The sequence below is a fragment of the Beauveria bassiana genome (genome assembly GCF_000280675.1).
Source record: "Beauveria bassiana ARSEF 2860 unplaced genomic scaffold BBA_S00003, whole genome shotgun sequence".
NCBI classification, from domain to species: Eukaryota; Fungi; Ascomycota; class Sordariomycetes; order Hypocreales; family Cordycipitaceae; genus Beauveria; species Beauveria bassiana.
The window spans coordinates 774,017-794,880 of NW_007930838.1; the positions used below are offsets into that span (position 1 = coordinate 774,017).

A 20,864-nucleotide genomic window follows, 5' to 3' on the forward strand; every position below is an offset into this window, starting at 1 on the left:
GGGCATGGGAGGAATATGATCCATTTAACCCACTCGTCTAGGATATGAGCGGAAAATTGCAACGCAAGGCTCCTGGAGCCTGATTGCTGCGTAGTGTTTAATAGATACGAAGGGCAGCATGGCAGCACAGCGGTGTGTGAAACTTGATTACAACTCGAGGATAACTTGATCGAGCTTAGGAATGTTTGTTAAGCTGAATTAGATGAAAATAAGAGATGGTTTAATGTAGAAAAGGTGAGCGCCTCGAATAGCGACTGTGCCAGATCACAACTCCGAAACGCCGCAACTCCAAGATATGCCGGTAGAGTATGTACTGTAAGGACACGATGGATCCATTAAAACAAAGTTCTGCTACTCTTTCGATTTTGCAGATTTTCCGCGGTGTTGTTTTTGCCTATAATATCGCGTTCTTTCCAGTGACCGGTTGTTTATTCCAGTTTGTCTAAATGCTCGAGCCTGGTCAAAACGGCTTGCTTACTCGTCTCCTCTATCTCGCCGGCCAGGAAGACCTCGTCGAGAATGGCATAGACTTTGTAAAAGTTGAAGACGAGATCGAGCTCGGAGACATTGCCGAAGAAGGCGTCGAGGACCTCGACGAAGAAATGGATAGCCTCAAGGTAGGCGAGTTCGTTGTCGTTTGTGTCGACACAGACGCAGAAGAAGAGGCCAGCGTAGCGGCGGTAGACGATTTTGTGGTTGCGAAACTCGACAAAGTTGGACTGATACTTTTGGTCGCGCGGCGCGACGAGGCGGTGGACCTCGCCCTTGACCTTTATCTTTTCCTCGTCGCTGAAGGGGGCGTACCATTTGGCGAGACGGGTCTTGCCCCTGTTGGTGGTGATTTGGTTAGCGCGTGACAATCTACATTTGTTAGGGGGGAGGGGGGAAGACGAACTGTCGGTTCTGAATGAGAATGTAGGAGAGCATCGTTGAGTGGGAAGCTTTCGTAAGGGGAGGAGGGGTGGTAGGTAGGCCTGCGCCTACGCGGAAAAGCGGTGCGCCAGTGAGAGGATTTGAAAGACGAATGGCTGATTGAGTTGGAAGAGGTCGATGACTGAGCGGAGGCGAGGAGGCGACGAGGTTGGCACGGGATATGATGTCGGCTCGTGATAAATGGACAGACGTGGAGGGGCGGGTGGCCGGTGGCGGCGGTCGTGCGATTCGGGGTCTTGTGTCGCCGCGGATTTTGGTGGGGTCTTGCCGTTGTGAAGCTGTCCGCTAAGTTATTGAGAGGATGCGGAAAACCATTGAACTCGACGCCAAATGGTTGAAAAATAGTAGAAATTTAGTCTTTTGTTCCCAGACTTAGCAGCTGTAGCAATTGAATGTTTTTGTATTAGTGTTCCAAGACACGGTGCGCACCTATGTAGGTACCTGGAGCCACGGCTGCTTATTGAAGGACTGCAAACGGGGCAGCTGGCGGAAGACTAGAGAACAAAGCCGCTGCATTGCCAGCCGCCAATCTACATTCTTTTCCTCCTACATGCAACAACGTGTGCCTTTTCAAATTCACCTTTGACATCACTCCTTGATTATCAACAAAGAACATAATACGCTCACATCATGTACGCCAATGGACACCTCCACTGCTTGGAGATGGAATAATAGGGTCCGGCAATTGGGGCCGCTAGCAGCGGGTAACATCGCGACTCGAGCAGCCCCATGACCTCATACCAACTTTTGTGCACCTTTTGCACCTCATGCTTACAACTTTCTTGGATTTCCAAAACAACCGAACCTCAAATATTTCTCGGTGCCTTCCATGGAGTCTGTTCAATTGAAATAGCAGGCACAAATCCCTCGCGCAACAGCGCCCTTTTCGAACTGCCTGCATCCTCGCGACGACGAAAAAATGTTCGCGGCGGCCACACCCTGCCCATCATGGCCGCCAAAAACCCGCTCCGGACCGCCGCGCGCGTCCTCTGGGGTGATGTCCAGACGAACCAGCCCTGGCAGCGCATCCTCAAGTACTCGATTGCGTGCGTCGGGGCCCTGGTCCTCGCCATTCTGCCCCAATTCAAGGGCCGCGAGAACTTTCTCATTCCCATGGTTGTCGTCTTTGGCCATCCGGGTCAGCGTTTGGGCCTCATGATTGAGTCGCTGCTCATGATCCTTCTTGGAGCTTTTCTCGGCGTCGTGTGGTCGCTGCTCGGCTTATACCTGGCGAACCTTGTCTTTTCTGAGAATCGCTCCGCTGCCTACGCGATCCGCGGCGTCTTCCTGCTTGTGGCTGCGCTCTTGCATGGGTTCATACGATCGCATAGCCCGCGACTGTTCAACTTTGTGCTGTTCATGCTGGTGGCGGTCATCATCACTGTGCAAGCGCCCCCCGATGCAACCGTGGCGCTATTTACAAACATTTACGTGCCCGTCTGCACCGGAGCGGCCGTGTCTCTGTTCGCCAATCTGGTCATCTTTCCCGAGTTTTCCAGCAGCTATCTCGGCGACTCCGCCATCACCACGATATCCGAAGCCATGGAGGCCCTGTCTCGCTCCACGCACTGGTTCGTGACGCCGGGCGGAGACTGCGACGAGGTCAGACAGCAGCGTGCCCGCCTTTATCGCACCACCTCGCGCAAGAGCCGGGCCTCGGTCACGTCGCTCCCGTTCTTCAGACGACTTGTGGCAACTAGGCGGTGGCGCGAATTTGCTTCCGAGTTTCCGAATCCGTTCAAATCGTCGAGTCTCGCCAAGCAGACCAAGGTGCCTATCGAGCTCACTTCACTCGCCAGCCTGACAGAGAGCAAGATTAAGATCCGCTCCAAATTGCGCGCCTGTCGCGCAGCGCAAGATGAAGTGAATTTTGAGATATCGTTGTCCAAGCTACCGCCCGATTCAATGAGACCTATTACCATGGTCTCCATGGCCAATCTGATTCAGGGCATCATCACCGTGATTGGTGCCTGTGAGAACAAATTTGTTCTATTGGGCGCAAGTACTACGAAATCAGCACCAGCCAGATCACAGACTGCGCATGTTGTGTCCGGTGCCTCACAACCGCTTCGCGATGCTTCGAAGCCAGGCAGCGCTCGGAAACGGAAAGGCAAGCGAAGCCAGCATGCAGAAGATGTCAAACCAATCAAAGAGATTGAAGAGGGTAGTGCTGAGCTGGTCGAGCATATTTTGGTTTGCATCAAAGATCCGGTCATGGAACTCCACCAATCTATCAAGGAAGCGGTCGCTACTCTCATAAATTGTTTAGCGTATTGTCTCCAAGTGACAAAACTACCGTCTGGTGAAGTAGCTCCTAAGTCGTTATCATTGGCCGATCTAGACGTCAAGATTGATCGACTCGCGGATGCCATGGTGGCATTCGACGCCCAATCAGCGGAAGCTCTCAAAGCCGCGGCCACAGAGTCCGATGGCCATGCTCTCGACTTCATGCCGCGTATGGAGACGTTTCTCATCTCATCCTTTATCCTGGCCCTTCGCCAGTCTGCTGCGCAAGTCATGATCATGCTACGCCACTCGCGCACGCTGGTCGAGCTCAGACAGCAGCGCAATAGCAGATCGCGCCTGTGGTTGCCCAAATTTGCCAGTTTCAGCCAGTGGCTGTCGAGCGGCGGTACCGATCCCAGCATATCTACGGCTGACAGCAGCATTGGTTCGACGCGCAATGACAGTGACGCACCCAAGGAGCTCAATCCTGACGCTGCGCAGCATGGATCGACCGAAAGCATGCACCGCGCGAGATCTGGCGATGAGGAGGTCACAAGTCCAGTATCCAGCAGCGCAAATTACGATGGGAGACAGAGTTATACGACTATGGAAGTGTGCAAGTCTTCATGGATTGTGCGACTACGGCATGCTTGTGCAGATGCGCTAGAATGGGCACAGAACTCGGAGGATCTCGTCTACTCTGCCAAGCTCTCCATTGCTCTTTTCCTCGTCACCTGGCCTGCTTTCGTCCCTACTTGGAACCAGTGGTATGCTGACGTGCGTGGCATCTGGGCACCGCTGCAGCTAATCCTCGTCTTTGAGCTCGCCATCGGGACGTCGTTGATTGTATTCATCGTACGCCTTTTTGGCGTGGTCTTTGGTGGTGTCATTGGCTATCTTTCGTACGAGATTGCGCGCGGAAACAGAGCCGGTGTCGTAGCTGTTGTACTTTTCGGCATCGTGCCGTCTATTTACGTTCAAGTTGCAACAAAGTACGTAAAAGCAGGAATGATTTCCATTATTTCCATCGCCGTCGTTGCGTTGTGTAAGTTTGGCTCTGCTATTTCATGTACATTCGCGCTGACTTGCTTTAGCCGCCGTCAACACCTCAGCGCCTGGCTACGAAGTGTTTTATCAGCGCCTCGTAGCTTTCATTATTGGAGGCGTCGATGCTGTCCTTGTTGAGATTTTCATCTTTCCTGTACGAGCCAGGGACCGCCTCGTGGACTCACTTGCCGACGCCGTCGTCCACGTACAAAACATGCAGGCGGTCATTGCTGTCGGTATCGACCATCCTGAGCGTCCCAACTTTCGCTCGCGCAAGCTGTACACGCGCTTTAAACGAGCTCGCGACAAGGCCCAAAGCTGTCTCACGGCAGCAGAGACTTACCTTCCGTCTTGCCTCAGCGAGCCCCGCCTCAAAGGAAGCTTCAAACCTCTGGCGCCAATTTACAGCGAAATTATATACGTTTTGCATCAAATCACCGACCGCATGAATAGCGTGGTCCAACTGCGCCGCGAGTACGGCTCGTCTATACTGGAGGACCTGAATCATCGCGTGTATGCCTACCGGCGCAACGTCATGGGAAGCTGCAATCTAATTCTCTTTTCCGTCCACGAAGCACTCACTACGTGGCTCCCCCTTCCGCAATTTCTCCCCTCGGCGCGCCTCGCGCAGCTACGCCTGATCAATCGCGTTCGCGAGGTCCTCGACGCGGAGAGCGCCAAGGGATCGACGTCGGCGCTGCGCAAATACGTCGCCGGCCGTCTCGAACTCGATGAGTCGACGGCCAGCATCATCACGAAACGCAAGTTCTTGTCGTGGAACGCGAGCACCTCGGGCCAGATGGAGATTATTGAGTACCTCGAGGAGCTGACGGACCTGGTCAAGCTGCTCGTCGGCGTGAATGCGTTTCGGCGCGGCATGCTCGAGGCGCCGAGCTACAGGATGTACATGCAACACGGGGACGCGGCGGACCCGGGAGCAGCCGAGGCCGGTGCACCGACTCAGATGGACGCATCGGCGACAGAAGGCGAAGACGAATACCCGGACGTGAGCGTCGCGGATATGGTCGGCGGCACGAGACGCTCGAGAGCGGCGACGGTCACGGAGAGGCCGGACAATCGGCTGCTGGAGCGCGCAGCCCAGTATTGGCACGGCGCCAGGGACCTGGAGAGCGGTGCGGGAGGGGCCAGCGACGCCGCTGTGGTTGACGACGACGACGACGAAGATGGCATGGCTGACATTCCTGTTAGTCTGCAGCGCGTAGCCACGCGTTTGCGAGAGAATAATGCCGCGGTGCGCAGCAGGGCATTCACGATTGGCAGCGAAACAAGTCCGTAAATATCTGCATGTACATGGGGCATATCGCTGCAGTCTCTTGGCGCGACGCCAGCGAGGCGTTGGTAGAAGAAGAAGAAGAATCAGTAATGTATATTCATTACGCCGCTACCAAAATCATGTGATGCCGTAGCAATCACTTTGTAACTACCCAAAAGACCATGGTAAATCCAAATTTTGAAACAAAAACTATTGCCCGAAGCGCCATGCAGAAAACAAAGACTGGATCCAATCCCAAAAAAAGCGTGCTCCAACCATACATCATGCTCCCAACGTTCATCATCAATACAGAAAAAACATAACAAGCGTAAAGACGACGCTTAAAAGATGTTGAGAGGTGTCTTTTCCGCGATGCGGGTGAGGTTGAGCATAGCCCTCGTCTTCTTGGGCCGCTGCTGGAACCTGCGAAACGCCTCCTGGACGTGCCGGGGTTCGACCGGCGTGCGGCCCTCGCTCGGTGGATCAAACAGGCCGTGCTGGTGCTTGCGCTTCTTGGTGCTGCCCTGCTGCTGCTGCAGAGAGGCTGCGTCGCCGCCGTTGAGCGCGCGGGCCGTGTCCTCCTGCTCCTTGGCCTTGAGCGCCATCTCCGTGAGGGTCTGGACCATCTCAAAGGTGAGGAAGCCGAGTATGTCGACAATATCGTCCGAGGGCTTGCTGTCCGTGACGATGCCGAAGCCGGCCCACTCACGAAAGCGCTTGCCCTTGCGCCAGGTGAAGGACGCCTGGCGATACTCGGACCACGTCACGTATTCTTCGCGCGTCATGGCCCTGGTGCGGTCGTCGGCTTTTCGGAGGCGCTGCAGGGTGATCCAGTTAGACTCTTCCTCCTCGTCATCCTCCTCATCGTCTCGCTCGGGCACCTCGACGTTGAAAAAGGACGCCGGCTCCCAGGGCAGGCCGACCTTGGCCTTCTTGTTCTTCTTGGCGGCCTCGTCGACGGGCCCGGCGACGTTGCCGGGATCGTCGCCCGCGGCGAGATCGGCGTCGGCACCCTTGTCGTCCGAGTCTTTGATGTTTTTCCGCACGTCCTTCCAGGAGAGAAAGGTGCGGAGGCGCGAGACTTTGGCTTGGTCGTGCCGGATCTGGAATATGAGGTCGTTGGTGCTGATGGACTTGGAGCCGCGGCGCGAGGCGAGCTCCGTGCAGTTCCGTAGCTGACAAAAGTCTTAGCACGACAAAAGGGTGATGGCAAAGGGGGGGGAAGCGGTATTCTTACCAGCTCGATGACTTGTTGTCGCACAATGTCTTCAATGATACTCGTAGTTTCCACGGAAGGCTCGCCAGTCTCGCCGGAGACGTACATCATCTGTCGAATCGTGTCAATAAGAATTCTCTTGAATGATTCAGGCGAGGGCGTAAAGTCGGAGTAGGCAACGCAGGCAGCCATGTCACCGGCGGTAAGGGTAGCGAGACTGTCCTTGGTCATATTTGACGGTATGAAAACAAGGTCTAGGGATGAGAATCTTTGAATGAAAGAGAGTATGGCGCTTCTTAATTGATCAAGCAAACGGACAGTAAATGCGAATAAACACATTGCCGCTCGTCGCGTGACTCTTCAGGTCGCTCGCAGCTGGCAACCGGTTTGCGCCAGCTGGCAGACGTCGTCTCTCGTGGCCCCCGCATCTCGCTGCCGGCCATTGTTTCATGGTTGCCCGTTTGCGCATTTCATCGGAGTAGGTCGGGGTGCGTTGGTTGGATCCAACCAAAGCGGTGGTAGAGAGGCTTACCTGGCTGATTTCCTGACGGTACTTGTACATTTTGTCCTTGGCGTCGGCCATGACGGGCGATTATGTGTCCAGCTCGAGCTGCGACGCGTGGGGTAGTGTGGCGGGTTCGCTGGCGGCAAGTCGGGGTATGAGCGAAGGTGGTGACGATGGGACAGCCCAAGATAATAATAATTCTTCGCCGTTGAATGAATGTCGAGGCGGTCCTGGATGGCCCTTGGTCCCGAAAGTCGGAGATGGAGGTTATCGGAAACGAGTGTCGCGGAGCGCTTCACAATTCAAAGGGCCCGAGTAAAGGAATGTCGGAGACCAAGCAATTCGTAAAATCCTCGTGGCGAGTTCGCTGGGATGGCGGACCGGGTCCGTATCGGGTTGTCGGTGATGCGGTCGGTAATCAGACGAAGAAGCCCTTGTGTCTACGCTGCGGTCGCGATCCAGCGCTGTAATGGCCCCACGTGACCACTTCGCGTGTGAGTTGGCATTGAAGACGTAGCGGAAAAAAAGAAAAACTCTTATTAATTTTTTTGTTCATACAGGGAAGCCATTTTGTCCCGCTCATTTAGCTTTCGTGGGATATTTCTTTGGCGATGAAGCAGGAAACGCGCAAGGTAGCCTGCGATGTGTACTACCTATCTGTCTTGTACATGACTGTCACAGAGCTCCGAGCCCTTCACCTCTTGTTCCCCAAGCAACGATGTAATGCCCAGCAAGCAGTTTCCATTCCTCCACTTCATCCAGGCCCTCGAGCTGGTCCACGCGCTCCTTTTCAGACGCGTCAATCCACGTCTCCCATATCGACTCGACAGACTTGCACTCGGCACTGCGAAAGCCGGCGTCGCGCAGCCGCTGGATCTGGTCCTGAGCGTTTCGGTAGCGGTCCATGCCCGGCATGTGGATGTGGCGCGCGGCGAGGTTTGCTACCATGGTCTTGCCAAAGGCGTCGTCGAGGTGCACGGGCTCGTAGATGATGGTGGCGGCGTTGGCGATTCTCGACGTAAAGTAGCGCAAGACTCGCTCGGCCTCTTCAGTCTTTAGGTAGCACAAGCAACACTCTGATAGTATCAACGTAGGTATGTCTGTTCGTAGACCAACCAGAGGCCCGGTGATGCTGCTGTCGAGGTCCCGCAGGTCCATCCCGTGGCAATAGTACTCACCACGACCATGCACGGGTTGGGCCGTCCACGTTTGCGAGCTTTTTTCAGCTGGGCGATTCAAAATACGTGAAAGTTGCGGGTTGGCCTGCACGATCTGGAGCTTTTTGCGGCTCGTCACGTCAAAGTCGACTTCGTGGTATGTGAGCTTTGGATATGAAGCACCCGCAAACAGTCGAAAAGGACGAGTGTCCGTGCCGGCTCCCAGAGAGACAATCTGCCGCTCTGTTGATGTGCCTCCTGCCGCAGGTGATAGAAAAGACTGAATCAGACTGTCGAGTGCAACAGTCCGCGTGTATGTCCCTGTAATATTTATTAGATGCGCCGTCTTATCCCGACCTTACAGTGGCCTCGACACATACCCCGATTGATGATGGGAAACCTTCTCTGAGGGGGTCCGTCCATGCGCGAAACTAGAAAGACGGCGTACGGATCGTCTAGGTAGCCGACATCGACGGCACTGAGCCGTGATACAGCGGCATCCGTATCCGTGCCCTGAATCGTGGAATCGTGATGGGCGCCAGCACCGCCAGGGCCGCCACCACGCCGCGCGCGCAGCCCGCCACCTCGGCCTCCGCGACCACCTCGCAGGGACAGGAGATTCGGTATTGATGGTGCAGACATTTTAGAGATAAAACCTGAGACTCAAGAGCAATGTAGCCTTGATGCACTGCGGTTTCTGAGAAGAAGCTCTTTTATACACGGGTTGTGAGTGCTGCCGAATTGACGCAGGTTCATCAGCGAGAGTTGGAGTGCTCACTGGTGGCAGCCCCCACTACGTCAACACCAGGCACAACAGCGATGACTTCATTTTCGTAGGGCCATTCAAATTTTTTTTGAAATGGCTTTTCTACGTGTGATGGTCTCCAAGTGATTCATTCTGACAATAATTGATTTCGCTTTCAGTTTACCGACTTTGCTACGTAGCTGTCAAGCGTACTCGCGTAGAGCAGAAGCTTAAGGATTTGAAGCATTGTAGAATAGGTCAAACTTTGGTATCATACGCAAGAGAGGGATAATTGATGTTTACATTAGAGAGACAAGTCCTTCAATATGATATAAATTTACAACTCACTTCCCCAGCCACCTCCACCGGGAGACTGAATAATCACCCTTTCACCAGGCTCAAGCCTCGTAGTCGCCTTGGCGCCGAGATTCACCAGTCGCTTGCCGCCCGACATCTTATCCGTCACGAGTACGGAATTCAGACCTGTCTGGCCGCCTTCGCCGCCTTCCATGCCATACGGTTGCCTTGATCGTCGCTCGCTCAGGATCGAGCACTGCACGGGCACGCGAAACTCAATCTCTCTCACGGTTCCGTCGCCACCGCGGAATTTGCCCCTCCCTCCGGAGCCGGTCCGTAGTTCGAAGCGACGGAGAATACAGGGATAACGCTTCTCAAAGACCTCAGGATCGGTAATGCGCGTGTTGGTCATGTGGGTATGAACGCCGCTTTGGCCCGCCCATGTTGGGCCTGCGCCAGCACCGCCCGCAATGGTCTCATAGTAGCCGAAGCCTTCCTTGTGCTCGCCAGTGATGGGATCCTTGCCGCCTGTACCAAACGTGAGGTTGTTGCAGCAGCCTTGGCTCGCAGCACATGCGTGGAATGCCTTTAGCACGACGTCAGTCACGCGTTGAGAAGTCAATACGTTGCCGCCAACAACGGCGAGACCAGACCCAGGTTTCAAGATTGTGTCTTGCGGCACAATGATATCGATGGGAGCTAGACAGCCCTGGTTCAGAGGGATCGAAGAGGAGACCAAGCTGCGCAAGCAGTAGATGATGGCAGAGTGTGTGATGGCGAGCGGAGCATTTGTATTGCCTAGGACATGGTTTCCTGTGCCTGTAAAGTCAAATGTGGCAGAGCCATCATTGGCAATTGTCACGGTGAGCTTGATTGGTGTCCCATCATCCATGTAGTCGACAGCAACGAGAGGCTCTGGGCCGTGTTTTGCGGCCGTCGAAAGCATGAGCTCGCGGACAGCTTCTTCGGCCGTGTTCTGAATCGCATACATGTAGCGATGAACACATGAGAGGCCGAATTCCTCGATCAGCACAGTGATTAGATTGATGCCCTTTGAATTGGCAGCGATTTGCGCTTTCAGGTCGGAAATGTTGTCCATCAAGCGACGAGTACCCGAGCAACCTTCATACTTGGCGGGTTCCTCGAGAAGCAGGCGGCGGATCTCTTCATCGTTGAAACGGCCACCACTTACCAACTTGGTCGACTCGATTGCCGCGCCTTCTTGCCAAAGTGCGGACGATGTGGGTGGCATAGAGCCTGGAAGTATCCCTCCGATATCCGCGTGATGGCCGCGCGAAGCGACGTAGAAGGCCAAAGCACCCTTTTCGAAAACGGGGGTAATGACTGTGATATCAGGAAGATGGGTGCCACCGCATGAGGGGTGATTGGACACGAGAACATCTCCCTCTTGCAGCTTGCCGTCCCACAAACGGTGCTGGTATTGCACAGCAAACTGCATCGAGCCTAGATGAACTGGCACATGTGGCGCGTTGGCGACCAGGCCTCCATCGGGACTGAAGATGGCACAAGAAAAGTCCAGGCGCTCCTTGATGTTTGTAGATACAGATGTTTTTCTGAGCGTGCGACCCATCTGCTCTGCAATAGCCATGAAACGATGGGCAAATACAGAAAGCTGAATGGGGCTAAACTCTTCCTCCTCGACCTTCTTGATCGCCGGCGCGACGTCTCTGTCAATTACGACATAATTTTCTATTATGGTCGCAGTCGCGCCTGGACTGACCAATATAGTCTGCGTTTTGTCAATGACCACAGCTGGGCCAGCGATTCGAGCTCCGGTGGGGAGGGTTTGCAACTCGTAAACAGACGTATCAACGTGACCGGCACCTTCAAAATAAACAGTCTTTTTTCCAACAGGGCTGGCAACAGTCCCGTCCTGATCACTCATATCTTTGAGTTGGCTGTAGGGCGTTTTGAAGCTCTTGGACTGACTCTTGCCAATCGCCCTGACCCTGAAATCATCTATGATGATATCTTTCTCGGGAAAGTGAAATCCAAAACCACGAATATGCGCTTCTTCAAATTCACGTCGAAAATTCCAGTCAGAGCCCTTTAGGATCATGAGGGAGCTGCTGGAACCCGCGTATCGCATGCTGAGGTACAGGTCAAATGCAATCTGGCCCTCCGAAAAACCTTGCTTCATGAGATCGAGTTTTGCCTGGTCGGCAAGTAGCTGCAGCTCTAGCTGAATAGATCTGTGCGTATCTTGACTCCAGGTAAGAGCAGCCGGTCGCTGAAGTTCCTGCACAACATCTGCTAACGAAATGCCGTAAGCAGATAGAATCGAGGAATATTTGTGCATGATAATGCGCGAGATCCCAAGCACCTCGGCCACAGCGCAAGCGTGCTGTCCGCCAGCACCACCAAAACAGGCGAGATGGTGATCAGCGGCGTCATAGCCACGGGCCTCAGTGAGAGCGCGAATCGGGCCAGCCATGCCTTCATTGGCAACCTTGAGGAATCCCAGGGCCACTTCCTCCGGTGAAAATAGAGAGAGACCAGCTGCGATCCTCTCGTTGTTGATCTGGTTCGTAAGCTCTGAGAACTTGGCAACCACAATCTCGCGATTGAGCGACTCATTTTCCTTGGGGCCGAAGACTTTCGGGAAGTACTCTGGTAATAGTCGGCCGAGAAAGAGATTTGCATCTGTAATGGTCAATGGACCGCCTTTTCTGTAACATGCCGGGCCAGGATGTGCCGAGGCAGACTCCGGTCCAACATTGAACAAACCATTTTTCCAGGTGAGAATAGAACCGCCACCTGCCGCAACTGTGTGAATGTCGAGCTGAGGCGATTGAATGTTCACTCCGGCAGTCGTAGTTTCGAATACATGGTCATAGGACCCAGCGTACCGCGAGACATCTGTGGAGGTGCCACCCATGTCGAACCCGATGATCGGGCATCTCTCCTCCTCGTCCCAAGAGGTTTGTGCGTAGCCCACGACACCACCGGCAGGCCCAGACAAGATGGCCTTGAGGCCGCTGAATTTTCGATAGTCTGACAAGCCGCCGTCTGACTGCATAAACTCGATGCGCGTAGCTGCGGACGAGAAGCCGCCGCGAAAGTTGGCAGAAATGGAATCAATGTATTGGCGAATGATGGGTGTCAGGTAGGCGTCAACCACAGCCGACGTACCGCGGGGGACAATCTTGATCATTGACTGCACCTCTGCGGACAAGGTAACTGAGAAGCCCATCTCTAGAGCGATGCGACCGACTTGCAGCTCATGATCGGGATATGCGTAGGAGTGAATAAAAGCAATTGCAACCGAGCGAAAGCCTTGAGATTTTAGCGCCAGCAGTTGGGATTCCACAAGCTCCATATCAGGCTTTTTGAGAACGCGAACGGTCTCTCCTGTGATTGCAGAAACAAGCTCAGGTTTGGTGCCGTCGACCTCTGTCTTGGTCGGCTCCGGGTTCTCTGTGTAATCTTCCATTGTAACGCGCTCATCGATCTCGACGACAGTCTCGAAAAGTACATCTGGCCGCGATATCGACAGGTCGAAAATATCTGGACGGGACTGGTTGCCAATGGCGAGGAGGTCGCGGAAGCCTTTGGTTGTGATGAGTGCGACGCGCTCGCCTTTGCGTTCCAGCAAGGCATTGGTAGCGACCGTGGTGCCCATGCGAATGGACTCGAAGTGGAAGAGGTCTAGAGGCTCGCCTCTCGGCAGGATCTGGCCAGTTGCCAGCTCGAGAATACGCCTGATTCCCTCCGTCGGTGCATCCTGGTAGTTTGCGGGATCTACCGAGAGGAGTTTGAGGATAATATCATCACGCCCAGGGATGGACGCGTGAACATCTGTGAATGTTCCGCCGCGGTCTATGGAAACGCGGATGCCTAGTGGGTTGATTGTCATGATTCTGGCTGACAATGCAGCACATGTGGTGTTGCGGCAAGATTGGCTGACTGGATATTCTGAGCCATCGCAGAACTGGAGCATCACCACCTTTATATCACATTTCCGCATTTTGGTGCTGCGTCCTCAGCCACTTCGCCTCGGAATTAAGCGGACAAGCATCCGTGATTTAGCTCGCATCATAGCGACGGAGGTCGAAGTCCGGAGAAATGGATGTAGATGTTGCCAGTTCACGCAGCGCCCCCCAACACCGTTGGCGGAGTTGAACCCCTAAATTGTGGCGCCGAGGAGTTCATTCCCGGGGTCAGAATGCCGCCCCTCACCTACCTACAGTAGGTATGGGTCCCCGATCACCCCGCGACAACCCTTTGTCTTGCAAACAACTTCATCATCATGCTTACGAAATAGGAAAACGAATGGTTTCATTGCAACCCAGCAACCCAGCACCCCAGGTATAATCGCCTCATCTGTGGGGTATGTCCAATGTCACAGATGCAATCGAAGAAATTACTCTCTGACGTGGGGTAATTGTCCGAAACCCTCTGAATGTCCGCGAAAGCTTCACCTGCCTCGGAGACTGGGACGCTGCGGCCGGTCGCGTGCGTGTCATAAAATTTGTACCCTCGCAGATTGAACTGTTATTCTGACAAAAAACTTATAGTTGCTTAAACTGTCGGCAGCGTCGTTCATATTGTTCGAAAGACAAGCCCACATGTTTACGATGTCGCGACAGCGGACTAGTGTGTATATATGAGGGTGCCAGAAAGATACTTGTGAATGAATCGTGAGTTTGTTTATTCAATCAAAATTACCACCTAACTCACGCGTCGAAAAGTTATTTGAGAGAGCTTGAAAGAAAGGCGAAAGCGCTCGACAGTCAGTACATACCTACCACGAGCCAGACATGTGGCCAGCGACCAGCTGACGAAAACACCATCAAGAAAACACCCGGAATCAGGCAACAGCAAGCACTAGCCTAGAAACTGATGTCGCAATATCAAACGGAAATGATGACGATGAAGATGACTTTGAAGATGCTGAACCTTTATTCGAATCCTTCACTCACCTTCGCCTAAATCGCCCGTCGACAAGTAAGTTCGAAGCTGGACTTTGGCTGAGCGCCGTGCTGAGATAAACCGGCAGGCTTCCAGGGACCAGCGTCATCCGACACCTTTCTTCGAAATGTGGGAAAAGTCACCGGTCTCGGCGACGAGCACGACCATCTGGATATTGATCCCAACCTGGGCGAGCCTGTGACGCTGCCCTCGAAAAAACGAGTCTTCACCCCGCACCTTCGCCTGCCCCCTCTACAAGTCGCCCGACGCCTCTTCGCTGCCCAGTACAGTTTTATCGGTCCCATATTTGCTTTTACTGAGTCCAAAGATGAATTTGAGAAATCTCTTTTCAAAGCATACGTCGGCCTGCCAGACGAGGGGAGTCGTGAAGACTGCCTACATTACGCGAAACTACTTCTCATTCTCGCTTTCGGCCAAATGTACTCGGTGAATCAGTGGGTAGACTGCCGAGGACCTCCTGGTTTCGCTTACTTTTCGGAAGCCTTGAGTCTACTACCAGAGACGCACGAAGACGGATCCCTGCTCTGTGTTGAGATACTTGCGCTGGCAGGGTACTTTCTGCAGAACACGAACAAAAGAGATGCGGCATTTCAATTCATTGGGCGTGCTCTCAGAATGGCCATATCTCTTGGCCTGCATCATGAAGTCGAAGGCATTTCTGCCAGCTCGAGTTTCACTCCCCAGGAGGTACTGGCCGAAGACGCAGCGAAGGAGCACAGACGAAGAACATGGTGGTCGGTCTATAGCCTGGATCGCATCCTCTCTGTCAAATCTGGAAATCCAATCACAATACAAGATGAAGACATTGGAGTTTGGCTGCCATCTCGTCTACATTCGGAGCCGGAATATTGCCCGGCCATAGTGCTGCGACAATACACCAAGTTGTCCAGGATTCTCGGGGAGATACACAAAAAGATCTACCACAGAACAAACAAGAACCAAACAAAATCGGGAAAAACTCTGATGGCATCGGTTCAGAAGATCTTGATTGATCTGTCGAACTGGGAAAGCGAGCTTCCGTCTGGGCTACGCTTTGATCCAGACCGATTAGTCATTGGACGAGAGAGTGTGAGCACATTGGCACATTACTACCAGTGCATCAACATGACAATACGGCCACTCCTGTTTCATGTTGTGAAAAAGAGACTCGCCTTGATTCAAAAAATACCCGAGGCTTTAGTCAAAGAAACTGACTGGAAGACGGGCCTGTCGCAGACGACGGTAAAGGTCATTGAAATGTGCATCGGGGCTGCACTTGATAGCATAAACATTATGGCCATTGCATCGACGAAAGACCTTGTCGGCAAGTACACCACTTCAAATGCCTACAAGCCTACATGCTGACCTGGGAACAGCCACTTATGGATACATGGACGGGGAACACATATTTTCAGCCACCATAGTACTTGTCATGGTCTGCGCTGCCTTTCCAGCAAGCTCTGTCAACATGTCCGCCATGAACACCGGGCTTGGACTCCTCTGCAGCATGTCAGAGCGGGGCAACACTCACATCGGCGCTCGGTATGAAGTGCTGATTCGGCTCCTCTCCACGGTCATGCCCAGCGGTTATTCAGTCCCCCTTGGCTCGATGCCACGGAGTCCGGCGCTTTTCCTCGCGCCACCGGCAGACCCGTCAACATTGTTGGCCGCGGCGCCACTTGGCGAATCTGAAAGCACAATGTCGGACATGAACACCTATCCAGCACGATTCCCAGTCATTGACATGCAGACACTCTCGGAGCCATTCTATGACGAGGGCAGTACTGCGGGGATGGACTTTGGGCTTTGGGAAGAGGGCTTCGCGTATCCGACCATGGATCTGGACCTAGACTTGGCCGGCCAGCAGCTGCCAGTGGACCTCACTGGAGACGGTGACTATGGTCAGCAAACTGCCTCTACACAACGCCCACAATAGAAGTACATTCGAGTATGGTCAGGTAGCAAGCGACCTAATTACCTGTAAGAGGTTGGCTGATTTGGAACATTATTCCTTTATTTTTTGCATGATACCACGAACCCGGTATACGGTCAGGTAGCAAGCAGAGAAGCCGAAAGATAGCGAGAGGGGACCTCTATAGCAAACAGTCGCTTCCGTTCATAATCTGTACGCTTCGTCATCATCCTTGGTCATGTTCCCGACGAGCCGGCCTGACTGACGTGGGAGTACCGATTCGCTACCACTATGTCTTCTCACATCATTCGTCACGCGACCAAGCTTTTTTCGCAACATGAGGCCGGGTATCAATATCGCCGCACAGACGCCACCAGCATACTTGTATCCGCGGGCCGTTGGGCCTAGCCCAGCCGCACAGTGTCTTAGCGTCGGCGAAGCACTCCGACGCCAACTGTGCAGATTGCATTGCCGCGATCCACCGTGCTCAAAGTCATTGGCCGGATTAGAAATGGCTCCATCTTGACCTGCGTGTCTCTATCGCTCCCTTGGAAGTGGACATTGATGGACTCGAGTTTTTTGCTATAATAGAGGGGGACGCATCACTGGAGGTGGAACCTTTTACCCCATGGGGTACGAGGTCTCCTTGACATTTTCAAAAGTGAACTTTTAGCTTTTTTTTATGTTTCTCCTTCTGACTTTACTAAAGGCAGTTGCATCCGTCGAATCTTTGAGCGAGCTCTTCACCGAGTCGCGTTATACAAACTCGCCATGACAACACCAAATACAGACAGGTCGCTGGAAAAGGACCCATCTGCCGTTGACGACAGCAGCCATGTCGAAGCCGACGGGACCTGCATCGAGACAATCGACGCCAGATCCGAGCGAAAGCTCTTGCTCAAGCTCGACCTGTACTTTGTCCCCATCATCATGCTCGTCTACCTCACCTGCTTCCTCGACCGGAGCAACATTGGCAACGTAAAGGTCGCCGGCATGCCCGAGGACATTGGCGCCTCGCCCAAGCAATTCTCGACGGCCGTTTCCATCTTTTACGCCACCTACGTCGCGTTTGAGCCGCCCTGGAGCGTCATGATGAAGTGGCTGACGCCGCGCATCCTCCTCACCAGCCTATGCGTCGTCTGGTCGCTGTGCACCGTCTTGACGGGCTTCATCCACAACGTGGCAGGGCTGTACGCGGTGCGCCTCGTGCTGGGCGCCTGCGAGGCGGGCCTGTTCCCCGCGCTGAACCTGTACCTGACCATGGTGTACAAGCGCCAGGAGCAGGCGATTCGCGTGTCGTACCTGTTTGTCTGCACGGCCATTGCGGGCGCGTTTGGCGGGCTGCTGGCCTACTGCCTGCTCAAGATGGACGGCGTCGCGGGGCTGGCGGGCTGGCGGTGGGTGTATATCATCGAAGGCATCTTTTCCATACTCGTTGCCCCGCTCATATGGTTTGGCTTGCCAAACGACCCGTCAAAGGCGTATTTCCTCACGGACGAGGAGAAGCGCATCATGAAGGTTCGGGCGATTCAGCGAGCGCAGTACATGGGAAGTGAGGACTTTAGCTGGGAGGAAATTCGCATTGGGCTGAAAGATCCCAAACTATACATGAGGTACGAATCAAGGTACATTCATCCTCGAGGCCGATTAATACTAACAGTTTCCTAGCGGCGCAATCCAGTTTTGCCAAGATATTCTTCTCTACGGCTTTAGCACCTTTCTTCCCTCCATCATCGTCAGCATGGGCTACAGCGTCATTCAGGCTCAGTACCTCAGCATACCGGTATACATTTTCGGCGGTCTCGCATTTCTGGCAGCAGCCTTTATATCAGACCGTTACTGTATCCGCGGCCCTTTGCTGTGGCTTACCAACGTGCCAGGTATTGTTGGGTACGTTCTCATCATCTGCTCCTCCAGCAACGGCGTCAAGTTTCTCGGGACGTTTTTGTGCGCCGTCTCGGTATATAATGGGCCCGGCTTGAACTTGACGTGGCTGAATGTGAATGTTGCGCCTCACTATCGCCGCGCGACCGCGATTGGCATGCAGCTCAGCATTGGCAATTCGGCTGGTGTGGTCGCAGGGCAAATCTATCGCACGGCGCCTTATAGGCTGGGCAACATTTTTTCCGTCGCGGCGTTGGGGCTCTCGCAGGTCCTTATTGTCGTGAAATGGCTGTATCTACGTCAGCAGAACCGGGAAAAGGAAAGATATCTGACGGGGGAGGAAGATGGACGTCGAGTTCGAACTGGAGATCGTGCGCCTGATTTCAAATATCATCTGTAGAAAAGCTTCAGGCGTTGTATGACGGAGCCATCTTTAGAGATGATGCATGAGATGTTAAACGATGAAAAAAATGCACCATGATTCGTGCATCCAAGGGTTAATTAAGCACTTTTATCTGCATGACGCTATTACTGACAAACAATCGGTTTTTGTTGTGTTAGGGCTGACGAGCACGAGCGTTAATAAAGGCAGACAACGGTGTGACGTAGCTGCGATGCGCGGCCCACCGTCGGCGCCATTGTAATTAACGGTTTCCTGTATCAGTACGGGGTACCGCCACGGCAACTGGCAAAAAAACAAAGGCATTAAGCTCAGTACGAGCATCAACCAGGATCCCCAACTATGTATAGCTTATTAAAGCTGTATTCGTTACAGACTTTACTACTAAATAGGTCTAGCAGTCAAAACAGTCTTTGCTGTCCTTTTCTGCCTTTTACTGGTAGTTTCCGAAACCAGCTAACACTTCGCTCCACATTGTACGCCACATCCATGCCATCCACTGAGACAATTAACAATCCCTCATTCCTTGCTTGGCACGCTTGGCTACCCGCTGCCTGATCAATGATGAGACGGCATTAAGGCTACATACAGCTGGAGCTGCGCCACTGTGCCGGCCGGCCCTGGTCCCTCATATATCGCCCCCCCACCTCTTTTCTCTCTCGCTGCCTTGAGCCAAAACTCATCGTTCGATCACATCACTCTTCTTCATCAACACCAGAACCAACAATACCCCATCTTCTTTTTCATTTGTATACATTCCCTTGCCTCCGTTTTTCTCGAGCCGTTTCCTTTCCCATCAACGGCATCATCTACGAGCGACAAAACGACGCCCATCATGCTCTCCACCGCCGTCCCTCTCTTTCGGCGGTCCGTCGAGGACGGCACCGTCAACTATGAGCTGCCACCGTGGTCACTCTGGGTCATCCTCATCGACCTCGTCATCTTTCTGCCTCTACTCTTCTTTGTACGTTTTTAGCCCCTGTGCTGTGCCTTCCTCTCTCGCGTCCCCCCCCTCTCTTTAGCTAACCAACCATGTCTCTTCTGTGCAGGCCACGTACACCGTCAGCACAATCTACCCCGTCTTCTCCATGGTCGAGGATGAGAACCCGCCCGCCTACGCGCCCCTCTCCGCCGACGAAGAGCATGCTACTGCCGGCGCCGCTTCCCATCTCGCAGCCCGCCCGACCGGCGGCGGGCCCCCCCGCACCGTCACCTCGTCCCTGCGCGCCGTCACGCGGCTCCTCTACGCCGTCGCCGGCTTCCGGGGCTTCTTTCGGGGCATCCTCTTGCAGCTGATCCAGCACCTCCTGGCCGGTATTCTCATCGAAATCTTCACGCAGGCTCTCGGCCTCGCCTTCACGCCTCTCGCCACGCTCCTCGCCTCCCTCACCCTCGTCCAGCTCTCCGCCGCCTGGGTCCACATTGTTCTCACCTACCCCGTCCCTGGCGTCTCCCACTTTCGCCGCCTCCCGCCTTTCAAGCGCGCCTTTGACGCCACCTGGCGGCCTATCCTCCTCAACTGGGTCGCCCGCGAGGTCGTCCGCTGGGTGCCCGCCGTCCTGTTCGCCATCCTCCGCGTCAACGTTCCCGAGTTCAAGAATGGCGGGCGCACCGACGTCAGCGACGTTACCGCCACCGATATGGTCAAGATAGTCGTCATAGCCGTCATTTCCGCCTTTGCCGGCATTGCCTTCGTCATCCCCACGCACGTCATCCTCGTGCGCGTTCAGGCGTCGCTTCTCCCCGTCGAAGACGACGCTATCATCCCCTTTGACCGCTCCTTCCAGGGCAAGGTCGAGCCGGCGGTCGCAGGCGGCCGTGGCTACGCCACCATTGCCGAGGCGTGGTCCACGTTTAGCCGCGCGGGCTGGCGCCGTCTCATTACGCTCTACATCAAGGCCTTTCTCGTCACGATGGGTGTCTACGCCCTCATTGTCGCCGTCGCTATTCCCGAATTCCTCCTCATGGTGCAAAAGACCTCTGGCGACGGCGATGAGCTGTAGGTCGTAATGGTAATAATGTAGGCAGGACTAGTGTGACAATTCAACTCTGGAGGAGCAGAGTTTCGTCTACACTTCTTTTGAATCTGATTTAGCTACTATCTGGTACATCACTCTAGCGAATCTACTAAGCATTTTCGATATATTTTTTCTTCGCATTTCGTGTCTTGTCCTCTCGCAAATTCTCTGATACGTGATTTTCATTCCATCCATATTATTTTCCCCATCCGTCCCTTTCCCATTGGAGCCAACTCAAAAAGAGACTTGAACCACCCCGGTCATTTACAGAATAGACAGTCAAGAGAAGAATAACATAAAAAACAAAAAGGTATATATA

At 53.8% G+C, this 20,864-nt stretch overlaps 8 protein-coding genes across 8 annotated transcripts; 4 read left to right on the top strand and 4 right to left on the bottom strand.

Moving 5' to 3' along the window:
- Positions 1–428: 428 nt before the first annotated feature.
- On the bottom strand, positions 429–1,449 carry BBA_01474 (AP-2 complex subunit sigma; the record flags this gene model as incomplete). The annotated part of the gene is made up of 3 exons (XM_008596571.1): positions 429–828; positions 896–1,218; positions 1,375–1,449. 3 exons carry the CDS (start codon positions 1,447–1,449, stop codon positions 429–431), a joined length of 798 nt encoding a protein of 265 aa, XP_008594793.1.
- Positions 1,450–1,881: 432 nt separating this feature from the next.
- On the top strand, positions 1,882–5,503 carry BBA_01475 (protein of unknown function DUF2422; the record flags this gene model as incomplete). The annotated part of the gene is made up of 2 exons (XM_008596572.1): positions 1,882–4,204; positions 4,254–5,503. 2 exons carry the CDS (start codon positions 1,882–1,884, stop codon positions 5,501–5,503), a joined length of 3,573 nt encoding a protein of 1,190 aa, XP_008594794.1.
- Positions 5,504–5,820: 317 nt separating this feature from the next.
- On the bottom strand, positions 5,821–7,278 carry BBA_01476 (transcription initiation factor IID; the record flags this gene model as incomplete). The annotated part of the gene is made up of 3 exons (XM_008596573.1): positions 5,821–6,654; positions 6,717–6,917; positions 7,228–7,278. 3 exons carry the CDS (start codon positions 7,276–7,278, stop codon positions 5,821–5,823), a joined length of 1,086 nt encoding a protein of 361 aa, XP_008594795.1.
- A 597-nt stretch (positions 7,279–7,875) lies between these two features.
- BBA_01477 (leucine carboxyl methyltransferase) lies at positions 7,876–8,999 on the bottom strand (the record flags this gene model as incomplete). Its single annotated transcript, XM_008596574.1, has 2 exons — positions 7,876–8,678; positions 8,738–8,999. The coding sequence occupies 2 exons, from the start codon at positions 8,997–8,999 to the stop codon at positions 7,876–7,878; spliced, it is 1,065 nt and encodes a 354-aa protein (XP_008594796.1).
- Positions 9,000–9,439: 440 nt separating this feature from the next.
- Positions 9,440–13,276, bottom strand: BBA_01478 (hydantoinase B/oxoprolinase; the record flags this gene model as incomplete). The annotated part of the gene is made up of 1 exon (XM_008596575.1): positions 9,440–13,276. The coding sequence occupies one exon, from the start codon at positions 13,274–13,276 to the stop codon at positions 9,440–9,442; it is 3,837 nt and encodes a 1,278-aa protein (XP_008594797.1).
- A 309-nt stretch (positions 13,277–13,585) lies between these two features.
- BBA_01479 (fungal specific transcription factor) lies at positions 13,586–16,267 on the top strand (the record flags this gene model as incomplete). Its single annotated transcript, XM_008596576.1, has 7 exons — positions 13,586–13,608; positions 13,685–13,750; positions 13,957–14,016; positions 14,112–14,152; positions 14,218–14,367; positions 14,420–15,573; positions 15,647–16,267. The coding sequence occupies 7 exons, from the start codon at positions 13,586–13,588 to the stop codon at positions 16,265–16,267; spliced, it is 2,115 nt and encodes a 704-aa protein (XP_008594798.1).
- Positions 16,268–17,014: 747 nt separating this feature from the next.
- BBA_01480 (major facilitator superfamily transporter) lies at positions 17,015–18,527 on the top strand (the record flags this gene model as incomplete). The annotated part of the gene is made up of 2 exons (XM_008596577.1): positions 17,015–17,856; positions 17,912–18,527. The coding sequence occupies 2 exons, from the start codon at positions 17,015–17,017 to the stop codon at positions 18,525–18,527; spliced, it is 1,458 nt and encodes a 485-aa protein (XP_008594799.1).
- Positions 18,528–19,362: 835 nt separating this feature from the next.
- On the top strand, positions 19,363–20,530 carry BBA_01481 (ubiquitin carrier protein; the record flags this gene model as incomplete). The annotated part of the gene is made up of 2 exons (XM_008596578.1): positions 19,363–19,491; positions 19,577–20,530. The coding sequence occupies 2 exons, from the start codon at positions 19,363–19,365 to the stop codon at positions 20,528–20,530; spliced, it is 1,083 nt and encodes a 360-aa protein (XP_008594800.1).
- Between the last annotated feature and the right edge of the window lie 334 nt (positions 20,531–20,864).